Genomic DNA, 12,451 nt, shown 5'->3' with positions numbered 1-12,451 from the left:
AGGACTAATATACATGGGTAAACCTACAAAAATGTACTTTTTAGTCAGGAATTTGTTAGGGCTAAGCTTTTAAATACGCTTCTCTTGGTTACGACTGCATATTGTATAAACATGTATTACTGAGTAAATCCAGGAATTTCAGAAAATTTTGGCAATGGTGAAAATATTTTCATGGAACTTTTATTTCACAAATGATGTCTTTCATAAGGCTTATTTCTGGAATAGCATTGTTTTGTCAATAATAATAAAATCACTAATCTGTCATTAATCAATCACTGATCCATCAGTAATCGGTCTTAAATCGATCAGTAATCTAATCAATCACTAATCGATCAAACTCCTGAGAGAGTTTGATCGATTACTGATCGATGACTTCAAGTCATCAATCGAGTACTGATCAAATATGATCGATTAGTGTTCGACTACCTATCTGATCGATTAGTTAAGTCTGGCTTATTTCATCGACACAAAGTAGTCTCATGTCAATACAATATCTATATATTTCCCCCGAGCGCTTTTACTTTTCCCCGGGCGCTTTTCAGTAGGACCCTGATTTTGCCATGATATAATGTAACTTTTTTTTTCTAAATTCATTAAGAGCTGTCTCTGTTGTTGGGCAAGTTTTAATCAGTTTTAAAACTGACATTTGATTTTTGTATGAAATTAAATTTCGCGGCAACTTGGGTTATGTTCCCTGTTCGAAATACCCGGATCATTATAATTTTGCAACGTGCGGTAGTCGGACGTGAACGCCTTTCTTTAACTCATTTGATAACCTTTTGACACAAACCGGCTACTTCACATACAAGAACCATAATAATTGCTGAAAATCGTCATTAGATATCAAAATCGTGTCAACTGAAATTGATCTTTAATATTTTAAAATACCGATCTGACAACAGAAGATTTAAAGGGAGACAATCGATAAAGATAAAAATTTACTAAGTCTCAAACTACTCGAGTCATTTTACTTAAATTTTGCTGAGGTCAAATCAGATAAACGAAACTTTTCAAATACTCGTAGATTTTACAACAGCCATGAATGACAACGTATTGAGGAACAGTTGACGGAAGATTTTCTGCACCTAATTGGATCCCCACTTTGTCTTTGCTTTTCTGATAGGAAAATGACGGAACCCTCGTATATGCCGATCAAAGAAGTCCGACCGTCACAGAAGAACATAAACGTAATGTTTATAGTGTTGGAAATAGGTAATGTATGATCTTTATTCATTAATTTTCTGTGTAACAAGACTTTTCCGGTATTTAGAGGTCAGGGGTCAACCATTCATTGATGGAAAAATTTGGGGTGCTAGAAAGGGGAAATGGAATTAAATTACAATAAAATCATTTAATAATTTAAAAGATAGAGTGATTGGTTTGTTTAGCAATTAATTTTAAAATTAAAGTATATGTCTGAAGAAAATCACCCTTTGATGTTTAAACTTTTAAAATACAATATTTAATAATTAAACCACATTTTTATTAAAAAAAGTTAATAAAAATCCATTACTACATTAGTTAGATTATAAAAAAGTGGGTAAATACACATGGAATATTAATACATTAATGTTAAAATTTTAATACATTTTGCAAATCAAAATTCAATTGTTTCCTAATTTGTTATAACATAAGGTGTTCAGAGACATATACTACAATTTGTATTATACACATATGTCTCTGATTCTGGTGAGGTTCATGTCACATCTAAAAAAAAAATAGGGTAGGGATATTTTACTCTAATATTTTTACATAGAGTCTATAGGAGCAACATTCTGACTTTCACAGTGCTTAATGAAAAACATGAAAAATGAAAAAAAATTAGGACAATTAATACATTTGAATGGGGAAATATTTTTTTTTTTAAATGGCTAAATCTGACCCTGCAGAATATTTTTTTGGAAAAAACAAAACCCCTTCCCTCTTTAGGTTAAATGGTCATTCCCAAAAGTCATACTTTCATTTGGTTCAAAGATAACAAACAACATGTATAACTAATTGTTCATGTTGTAGTTTACACAGTTGGACAGTTTTGAGAAGTTTGTAATTTTACGGATTTTCTCATTTTAGGTAAACCCACAAGAACTAAAGATGGTCATGATGTCCGCTCAGTAAAAGTTGCAGACAAGTCTGGTTCTATCAACATATCTATATGGGATGAAGCTGGTGATCTGCTGCAAACTGGAGATATTTGTAAACTTACGAAAGGGTAATTTGTACAGAAATTCTTAAAAAGGGGTTCCCAAGCCAAAATAAAGGGGGTTGCAATCATACATGTTTGTCCCCATTCAAATACATTGATTGTTCTAAAAGAGGAGGGTTCCAACCCATGGAACCCCCCTCCCCTAGATCTGCCACTGTAATGCTAAAAAAACCACAGAAATTATGTTTGCCTTTAAACTTTAAATATGATTTTGATAGTTACATTTACAGATATCCTTGAAAGATTTAATTAAATCATTTGCAGGTTGTTGGTTTCTTGGCATCCAGGTTCCTCCAAGGACAAAAATTAAATTTATTATCGACTCCTAGGAGTCGATATTAACAATTGAACGATGGACACTTAGGGCGTGAATTTTTCTTGCTACCTGATTGGAAGATATTACGAGACGTGAATAATCAAAATTTATTGATTGGTTAGAACATCCCAAACCAAGTAAATGTCCTTCAATCCCGTAGAGTATCGGATTTGTCGTCTCTTTTTTAGCAATTAGATTTTACACAGGTAACTTTATCTATAAATAGACGAATCTTCTGTAGTAAACAACATTAAACGATACTACTTCATAGCGTGTGACCTCACGTGTGTGGTAAAATTTGTTGATTGATGCACGTGGCTCTTCTAGTAAATGAATTAATCTACAAAGTGAGAGCACTTTCCATTTTCATCAGCTAAGAGTCGAATATAGCACTTTTTGAAAGGCTATTGCTTGTACATTACTGTATTCAATTAACAAATTTCTATAAGTGACTCTCCCCTTCAGTAGATATATTTGTGTATTTATATATTACACAACCACACAGACTGGAAACTTATAAAAATTAGCTGAACTAACAGATTTAGATCTTTTAATAAAATGAAATATTTGTTTTTATTTCAGATATTCCAATGTATGGAAGAATTGTTTAACATTGTACACTGGAAAAATTGGTGAAATAACAAAAATTGGAGAGTAAGATCATATATTAAGTGATTGTTGTTTGTTTTCTGTCTAGCAGCCATAGGCAGATCCAGGGGGGGGGGGGGGGGGGGGGCTCCCCCTTACGTGGGAAAAATTTGGTTGATTATATAGGGAATCATTGAAGCATGACTGGAGGGGGCCCCCCCTTAGGTCAGTCAGCGGGCCCCCTTAGGAAAAGTTCTGGATCCCCCACTGGCAGCATTACTATTACATGTGGCACATTCATACTGAGAACAATTATAAGAATAAGAATACTTTAATAATCCAATTATGGACCCTTGCAGGTTTTAAATTTCATACAATGATTACAATAATATATATATGTGTTATAACAAGGAAAAAATAAAATATGATAAATCACAATAGAACACTGAACATGCACATGGAAGAGAAAGTAATATGGGAGACAATCAATTTTATATATATAAATATTTATGAACATGCAATTTTTCCTCAATGCACATCATGGTTTATTTACAAAACATGAGCACATTTAAAAATGTTACATAATAGTATTAATCTTTAATTGCAGATGGGCATTCAAGATACACTTGAAAATTTCAGAAAGACTTGTCCTAGCATCTCAACCTAAATTTATGCCTCCCTTTCTGGAAACTATCTTGAAAAACCATTACAGAATATTTGTCATAGAAGTAAAAAAATACAAATGAAATAGTAGCACTCATAAAAAAGTATAGCTATGTTTATTTTTGATGGTTATATGATTGTCATTTCAGATTTTGTTTGCAGTTCACTGAACTACCAAATATGAGTGAACCTAATCCTGATTTTGTGAAGGTAAGGTATTTTTGAAATGCAGCTAAAAATCTTTCTGAATTTTTTTTGAAAAATAGATATATATGGATTTTATTATTATTCAAATGATAGCAATTTTCATGGATTTTGTTGGAATAGATGAAACAAAGACTTTGTATTACCAAATCTTTTTTTTTTCAAAGTTTAGGTTTTCCTTATTATTATCCTTATATATTTATAGGTGGTTGTGACACAAGTCCTTTGAACAGTTCTTTATCTTTTTGAATTTATCAAATGTGCCTGGCAACCATGAAGAATAAGATTGCCTATATGCAGACAAAACTAAAATTTTTAAACATATGGATCATGATGGATTCAGGATATTGATTTTTATAAGTGTTACCTCCCTTTGACTAAATATATGAATACTATTGGTCTGTCAAATTTAAGTTCAATGCAGAGGTTATTATTTGCTGTAATCTTACATGTATATATCTCCTCTGTTCGATCCAAGATAAAGATTGAGAAAAGAAGTGTTGTCTCTCTGAGACTACATTGAATGGTCAGTCTAACCTATGCATGTTTAAATTATTATTGAAGTACAGTTTGCTCTGCCCACCAAAAATGTGCATGTTTCTTGCCTGCTGATAGAATTATTTGTAAATTTTTCTACATGAGGACTATATTTGGAAATGATTTTGAGTTTGAAAGTGCTTAATAAAAATTGTCTTTACGACTTTTAACAGTGGAGACCAAAAAATTCCATAAAATATATAAGAGTAGGAATGACAATTGACAACAATAAATCTAAAATATGTAAAAAAAAAATCTGAATTTACAGTATCTACTTTTAGTAAGGGAGCTACCATTTGATTTTTATGGGGGGGGGGGGGGGGGGGGGGGGGGTTGCTAGGATGAAAATTATGTGCTGCTTTTTTGGTTTTTTTTTTAAAGTTGTAATCTCTGTCCTGTCTTTTTATTTTTTACTTTATTCGGTCCTGCTTTTTTTTACTAGTTTATCCTGACTTTTTTTACACAAATTGTCATCCTAACTTTTTTTTTTACCAAGTTGCTCATCCTGCCTTATTTTTTACTCAAAACTCCAGTCATGCCTATTTTTCAAATTTCATCCTAGCCCCCCCCCCCCCCCCTAAAAAATCAAATGGTAGCTCCCTAAGAATGCATTTCAGGTTATGTTTAACCATCTGTCTTTTTGTATTACTATCTATGATTGAGTCCTTGAGTTAAGAGATTGTATATAACTATGACTTGTTTCTCATTAATGATTGTCTCCTGTAACATATTTTGTAATACATTTTACAGAATGAGCCACCAACGCAAAGAAAATCACCAACAGAGGGCAATGATGCTAAAAACCAACAGGGCAACTCACACAGACTCCTAATATACAAACTAGTAATAGACCTCCATTAATGGGAACACCTCCAGGTCTGGTTAAACAAACCTTTTTTTATTAAGGATAATGTTAAATAATTAGAATTTCTAGTAGTCTCAGTTTAAAAATATTCAGTAATCAAAATATAAAAGTTAACCACAAACATACATATATTTATTATCAGATTTGTTAGAAAAAGAAAAAAAAAAGTTTTGAAGTATAGTCTCATTCTACTAGTGCACCTCTTTAAAAAAGCTAATTTCTACATTTTTATATGGTGCATGTTGTAATTTACACTTACACTTACTTGAAATCTTGGTCATAACATTTATTTTAAATAACCCTATTCCATAAAACTTAAACTTTCAAGCTTTCTTGACTGATAGAGGTATTCACTATTATTTATAAGCATTATGTTTTCTGGAATGTGCCGTCCGTTCGTTTGTTTGTCCGTCTGTCCCACTTCAGGTTAAAGTTTTTGGTAGAGGTATTTTTTGATGAAGTTGAAGTCCAATCAATTTGAAACATAGCTAACATGTTCCCTATTATATGATCTTTCTAATTTTAATGTCAAATTACAGTTTTTATCCCATTTTCTACTGAACCTAGAAAATGAAAGGGTGGATGGGGCATCCATGTACTAGGGACACATTCTTGTTTTCTTATAAATCAATTAAAAAAATTTGAAAGAAATTATTTTCGATTAAAAAACTATTGCTATTTAGGTGGTATGAATTTCCAGAACACGAGACCACAAGATCCAAGAATGGCTCCACATGATCCAAGATTGATGAACCCACAGCATAACAGAGGGGGCGGACCCCACATGGAATCAGACCAATGAATGGACAATCTGGGCGTGCATACAAGAAGATAACCAATAATTGAAAGCTCATTTGTTCAAAAAATCATTCATTTTGTTCCAATCATATAACTAACAATGACCTTAAAATACATTTTTGAGATTAACCCCAAAACCCTGACATTTATGTTGAAAAGGTTATTCTGTTGTATAAATTTATATTGATTTGTATAATTCCATCAAAATGGAGAACTCTGAAATCTTTGCCTACAAATAGGTTGTTTAAAGTATGAACAATATGACGTCATGCTTTATCCCTATTTTTTATCTGTTAAAAAAGGAACAACTATAATTTTGATAATATCACTGAACATTTATCAAATTTGTGAACATGAAAACAGATAATAGTGGCAATTTGAAAATCTTTGAAACTGGAAATAAGCTTAGAGAAACACTTGCTTTGATGTATCTAAGGTTTATCTTGATGAAGGAAAGGATGCTAGGATCAGTGTAAAATGGATCACAACATCTGAAACCAATATACAAGGTTTTGTTGGGGATTCCCATTAGCAAAATAAAGAATAATGAGTCTAAAGAATTGTAGGGAAGGTGTGAAAAAAGAATATAAATGGTGTGCTTAAATATAAAGAATTGAGAAAAATTACTTGCTAAAATATAAGAAATTGAGAAAACTGCCTTTAAAAAAGGAATGCATAAGAATGGGAAGTATTTGAAAAGCTGCTTCATCAATTATTTACTTTTATAATTGTACTATGTGTAGTATTGTTCCACATTATCAGTGAAAGATTGGCAACATCAAAATCATCCATTGATTGTAGCAATGATCATAAGATTTAGCAAGACATAATTGTAATTTTTCTGATACTACAACAAATATAAAGTCTTCTAAAAAGTTATATTAATATCAAAGTTGGCTTAGGACAGTTTTGGATATTCTGTTGTGGTTTACATGACCTATAATGTCATTTTAGCTTTTGCCATTACTTGGCGTCTGTCCATCTATTGTTGTAAGCATTTTTTAAAAGTTTTTTTCTGAAATATCAAGGCCAAGTTACCAAAGTTTATTTGAATGCTCTTTATGGGCTCTTGGTTAAATGATAATATACCACTCAAGTGGTTTGATACATCAAGACATATCAGAGGCGGATTTAGAGGGGGGGCCCAGGGGGCCCGGGCCCCCCCTTTTTGGGAAAAAAATTGGTTGCTTATATAGGGAATCACTGAAGCATGACTGGAGCGGGCCCCCTCTTAGGTCAGTCAGTGGGCCCACACTTATGAAAATTTCTGGATCCGCCACTGCATATGGTTGTTGTGGCCACACATAGAACATGGGGATAAAATGGATTTTTTTGCCTCCTTCAAGTAAGTGGACGTCAGAGGCGGATTTTGTGTTTTTGTACATAGATACTGGCATGAAATATGCTTAGAAGACCAGCCCAATAAAAAGACATCGGCATACCTTCAAATACAGGAAAACACATTCTTTATGCTGCATAATCTTTTGCAGTGTACAGGAAACAACTAAACTAATGTGCAGTCAAGGAAATAATCAGCTGTTCCATGAGCATCATGACGAAAGTGTTTAACGAGCTGATCAGTGGCAGATCCGGAACTTTTATAAGGGGGCCGCTACAGTCATGCTTCAGTGATTTTCTACACAATGAACCAAATTTTTCCCACATAAAAGGGCGGGCAGCCCCCCTTTTTCGGCCAGTGAAATGAATAAAAAAACAACAACTCAGAAACGTAATATATCAAAATTTATTCAAATCGAAAGGGAACTCGAGTAAATAGATTTAAACAATTCACCAAAACTTACCAAAGTTTCACTGATGCAAATCAGTTAACACATTTTTGAGTTATTGTTCGACATGTTGAGAACGGACAGACGGACACCGGTATACTATATTAAATACGCCACGTAAATGGGCGTATCATAAAGAAAGGAATAGTAACACAAACATATATGCTACGGATAATGTGAACTTAGACAAATTAAGAATAATATGTAAATTGTGTATTACTGTGACCGTAAACGAAGACCTACTAGTTCACTTCATACTCTCATGCAATAGTCGTAAGCATACACGTAAAAGGCACCTCAAGAAAATACAATCGTACCTATAAATTGTTTACAGAGACCTCAATACACACTACATCTACAAAAGCATTTTTAACGCGGCAAATCATACATGTATATATTGGATCGTAAATTGCTGAGAATAACTTGAATTGTAAATTGTAGAATGGGTTCTGCAGGGGCGGATCCAGCCATTTTAAAAAGGTGGGTTCCAACTATATGCCCCCATTCAAATGCATCGATCGGCTCAGATGTGGGGGTTCCAACCCCTGGACCCGCCACTGTTCTGGCTCATTGTTATAACACTATATTATACTACATTCCGTCACATTTATAAATTTGTTTGGACCGTTTCTTGTACAATGTTTTAAAGAAAGAAAAATCAGAATTTGATTGAATTAAGATCAAGTCTTCTTTCTTGGGCATTGCTTGACGTATTATTATATATACTTTACGCCCAATACCATCGATGTGATCCAATTTGCATTATACCTCATTTACTTTTAAGATCATGAAAGCAGTGTATAGTAGTAAACTTTATTTCGTGGAAAATGAGAATGTATTACTTAAAATGTGTGTGCCGTTTGTTAACATAAATAATTTATATATACACTCAACTTGTACACACGTGTTTTTTGGTGCACCATCACAAAAAAATTACTAATAACTTGAAAACAAAAAAATCCTGACTTTTTTATGCGGAGTCGAAATGGATAAAACATTTTTTTCTAAGGTGGTTGCTCGCGGTAAAGATAACAAAAACATTTGTATAAATGATTTTGCATGTACATGCCAAGGGAAAGATAGCAGACAAATTTAGGATTTCAATATATTTGCTGGAGAGAAAAAAAAATCTTGAAATAGGCGATAAAATATAATTAAATTAAAAACATAATTTCTAATTAGATATTTCCTCTAATTTTACCAATGTGGCAATTTGTCTGTTTCAAACAGACTTGGGTATTAGTGTTGCAGCAACATTACACATCTTTTTTATAGGTACAACATGCACATTTGTCGCACATTTTTCCAGCAATCTTTTTTCATCCCAACATGCCATGATGACCTTTGCATTCGCTTTGATACGAATAATATTTGCGAATGCAGTTTTTCGATGATTTGAACTTCCATTGAACAAAAAATCTAAACTATGATGCCCGGAAAAGGAAATAAAATGCTTCGCTTAGCGCAGCCTGATACGACCGCAGTTGTCGAACCCTGAACAGTTGGTGCACAAAATATTGGACAAAATATTCAAGCTTGATACTGTCTGAATTTGGATTGTATGTGATCAATTAAATTTTTGAGTTGATAAAGGTTTCTGACACAAAATGAATGTGGTGAAAGATCTTAAAATTTGAAATGGGTTGAAATAGTATTAATTTTCGATTGAAGATTTCTTGCTATTGCGCACTACTGTGCGACTGAAGATTTCTTTCTGATGCGCAATACCGTATGCAATTGAAGATTTCCTGCTATTGAACAATATTTTATTTAATAATTTACACAGCATATTTGGTGTGGATCTCTTGTCATAGCAGTATTTTTTGCTTTAATATACAAATAAGAAATGTAAATCAATAGAAAAATGGAAAATTTTAAGAAAGAAAAATATGGAAAAAAAAAATACCCGCCCCAACCCCCGTTTTTTAACCCACCTTTCAGTAATTTACCACAAACTCAATCCCAGCTTCCCCTTTGTGGTATGGTACCTTACTGTACAATTTCAGAGAGGTCCTTGCACTTGACCTCAAGTAATTTTCTGGAAACATTGTTGTTTTGGGCTCCTTTTTGGCCCTCTAATTCCTGAAGGTTTGGGGCAATTACACCCAAAATTCATTCCCAGCCTTTCTTTTGTGTTGTGATACCTTGTATTACAATTTTAGAGAGATCCATACACTTAAACACAAGTTATTGTGTGAAAACTAGAAAATTGCTTGTTTTTTTGTCCCTAATTCCTGAACCTTTGGGGCAATTACCCCCAAACGCAATCCAAGCCTTCCTATTGTGATACGGAACCTTGTGGTACAATTTCCCAAAGAACCATACACTACCACACAAGTTATTGTCTGGAAACTAGGAACATGCTTATTTTGACCCCTTTTGGGCCCCTCATTCCATAACTGTTGGGACCATAACCACCAACATTCACTTAAACTGTAGTTATTGTTCGGAAACCAAGAGTCTTCGAACGACGCGATACCAAAAATACGGCCACAGAAAATTGTTTGCGGTCGTATAAAAGAGGGTCTGTGAAAAGGTGTTTATAAAAGACTTGGTATGAAGTCACGATTAGTATATTATTGTTGCTGTTTATGCCACGGGGTGGGTGTGGTTTAATTCTGTAAATATAGACGACACCCTGTAAAAGTAGGCGGTAGTGGCTGTATGTGCGATCAACATTTTAGGTCAGTTTGTGGTTACTTTTTTCAAATATCAATATCTTTGTTGAACCTGAAGGAAATTTGACAAAAGTTAGTCCGAAGCTTTATTGTGATGTAAAGAATATAACATAACGATGAAAATGTAATTTTGTTACCGGTAAAACGACATTTTTTGCAGTTATAAATTAAGTATATACAGTCTGGGGTTAAAGTTTGTTACATATCAATAACCTTGTCAATTACAAACAATGTATATATTTTTAAGATTAGAATAGAATGACTGAAGCAAAATTCTGAAAGAATAATTTCCATTTTCAGCATTTCACTAACAGACGGACTTACTATTTTGACAATTAACAGCTGGCCTGGAATAATATTTTTGGCATGATAAATTTCTAAACCTTCATTAATCATTATTAAACTTAGGCAGAAACTAATATTTAGGATCAAGAAAAGGCATCTAAAGATTTTTTAAAACCTGTATTGCAGTTCATATTACAATTTACACTTGCAGCTATCCCAGGCGAGGCAGAGGTTTTTCTAATTTCATATTATAAATGAACATCTGATGGTTTTCTTTTACAATTTATGACTTGTATGGAGAGTTGTCTCATTGGGACTTATACCACATCTATAGATCTTATATCTATCTGTAAAAAAAAACATTGCATGTGTCCATTGACGAAATTTGCGCATACCATTGAGAGAAAACTGGATGAAGACAAAATAAGGACTAGTACATGTACTAGAACGACGACCTTGAAACTTGGACTTGCTTGTTCACTATATATCTAAAAAAAAAAACGCTTTGATTTTTTTTGTCGATTGATTGTTTTACCCCACATCAATTTTTAAACAATTCAAGGTTTACAGTTGCTGGTTTCGACATTTTTCTCTAAAACCAATGATCATTATATTATTGAAATTAAGACCATAAGTTATAGTTATTGAACAAGTAAGTCAGTATATACATGTATGTCATTTAATATGCACGGCTCGGGACCCTGCTTGACTTGAACTACGTAGGAGTCATGTGTTTAATTACAAATACAATTGAGAATGGAAATGAGGAATGTGTCAAAGCGACAACAACCCCGACCATAGAGCAGACAACAGCTGAAGGGCACCAATGGGTCTTCAATGAAGCGAGAAACTACCGCATCCGGATGCGTCCTTCAGCTGGCTCCTAAACAAATATGTTTACTAGTTCAGTGATAATGGACGGTATAATAAACTCCAATTTATACACATGCAAGAAACTAAAATTAAAAATCCTACAAGACTAACAAAGGCCAGAGGCTCCTGACTTGGGACAGGCGCAAAATTGCGGCGGGGTAAAACATGTTTTTGATATATCAACCCTCCCCCTATACCTCTAGCCAATGTAGAAAAAACAAACGCATAACACTATGCACAGTAAAACTCAGTGTAAGAGAAGTCCGATGTCAGAATATGAAACAAAAGAAAATAAACAAAATGACAATATAACATAAATAACAACAGACTACTATATAGCAGTGACTGACATTCCAGCTCCAGACCGCAATTAAACAGATTGAAAGATTATGTCTTCATCATATGAATATCAGACACAATCCCTCTTGTTAAGGGTTTATTATTATATCATCATGAAATATATGAGATTACCCGGGCCGTGTCATGCCAACAACTGGTTTTAGAATGTGTTTAATTCCGATGCAAAGATCCTATAAGTGAATCAATATTAAAGCCAAAATATGCAATCTTTAATGACCTGACAACAGTATCGTAACTATATCCCTTCTTAATAAGTCTGTTTAAAGGTTTTGTTAGCTTTTGAGGTGAATACTG

At 33.4% G+C, this 12,451-nt stretch overlaps 1 protein-coding gene across 1 annotated transcript; it reads left to right on the top strand.

Annotated features, from left to right (window-relative positions):
- Positions 1–682: 682 nt before the first annotated feature.
- Positions 683–7,066, top strand: LOC139503487 (SOSS complex subunit B2-like). The gene is made up of 6 exons (XM_071293276.1): positions 683–1,212; positions 2,071–2,209; positions 3,102–3,173; positions 3,920–3,980; positions 5,262–5,387; positions 6,060–7,066. Exons 1-5 carry the CDS (start codon positions 1,128–1,130, stop codon positions 5,370–5,372), a joined length of 468 nt encoding a protein of 155 aa, XP_071149377.1. The 5' UTR covers positions 683–1,127; the 3' UTR covers positions 5,373–5,387; positions 6,060–7,066.
- Positions 7,067–12,451: the final 5,385 nt, after the last annotated feature.

This window comes from Mytilus edulis, chromosome 14 (assembly GCF_963676685.1).
Source record: "Mytilus edulis chromosome 14, xbMytEdul2.2, whole genome shotgun sequence".
In the NCBI taxonomy this organism is placed as follows: Eukaryota; Metazoa; Mollusca; class Bivalvia; order Mytilida; family Mytilidae; genus Mytilus; species Mytilus edulis.
This window is presented reverse-complemented; position numbering and strand designations above follow the sequence as displayed.

Excerpts from the sequence above, each read along its gene's own strand:
- LOC139503487 (XM_071293276.1), top strand. The coding sequence starts at position 1,128 with ATGACGGAACCCTCGTATATGCCGATCAAAGAAGTCCGACCGTCACAG. Across the intron at positions 3,174-3,919 it reads GAAATAACAAAAATTGGAGA|ATTTTGTTTGCAGTTCACTG; the intron begins GTAAGATCATAT and ends TTGTCATTTCAG. Across the intron at positions 3,981-5,261 it reads CTAATCCTGATTTTGTGAAG|AATGAGCCACCAACGCAAAG; the intron begins GTAAGGTATTTT and ends TACATTTTACAG.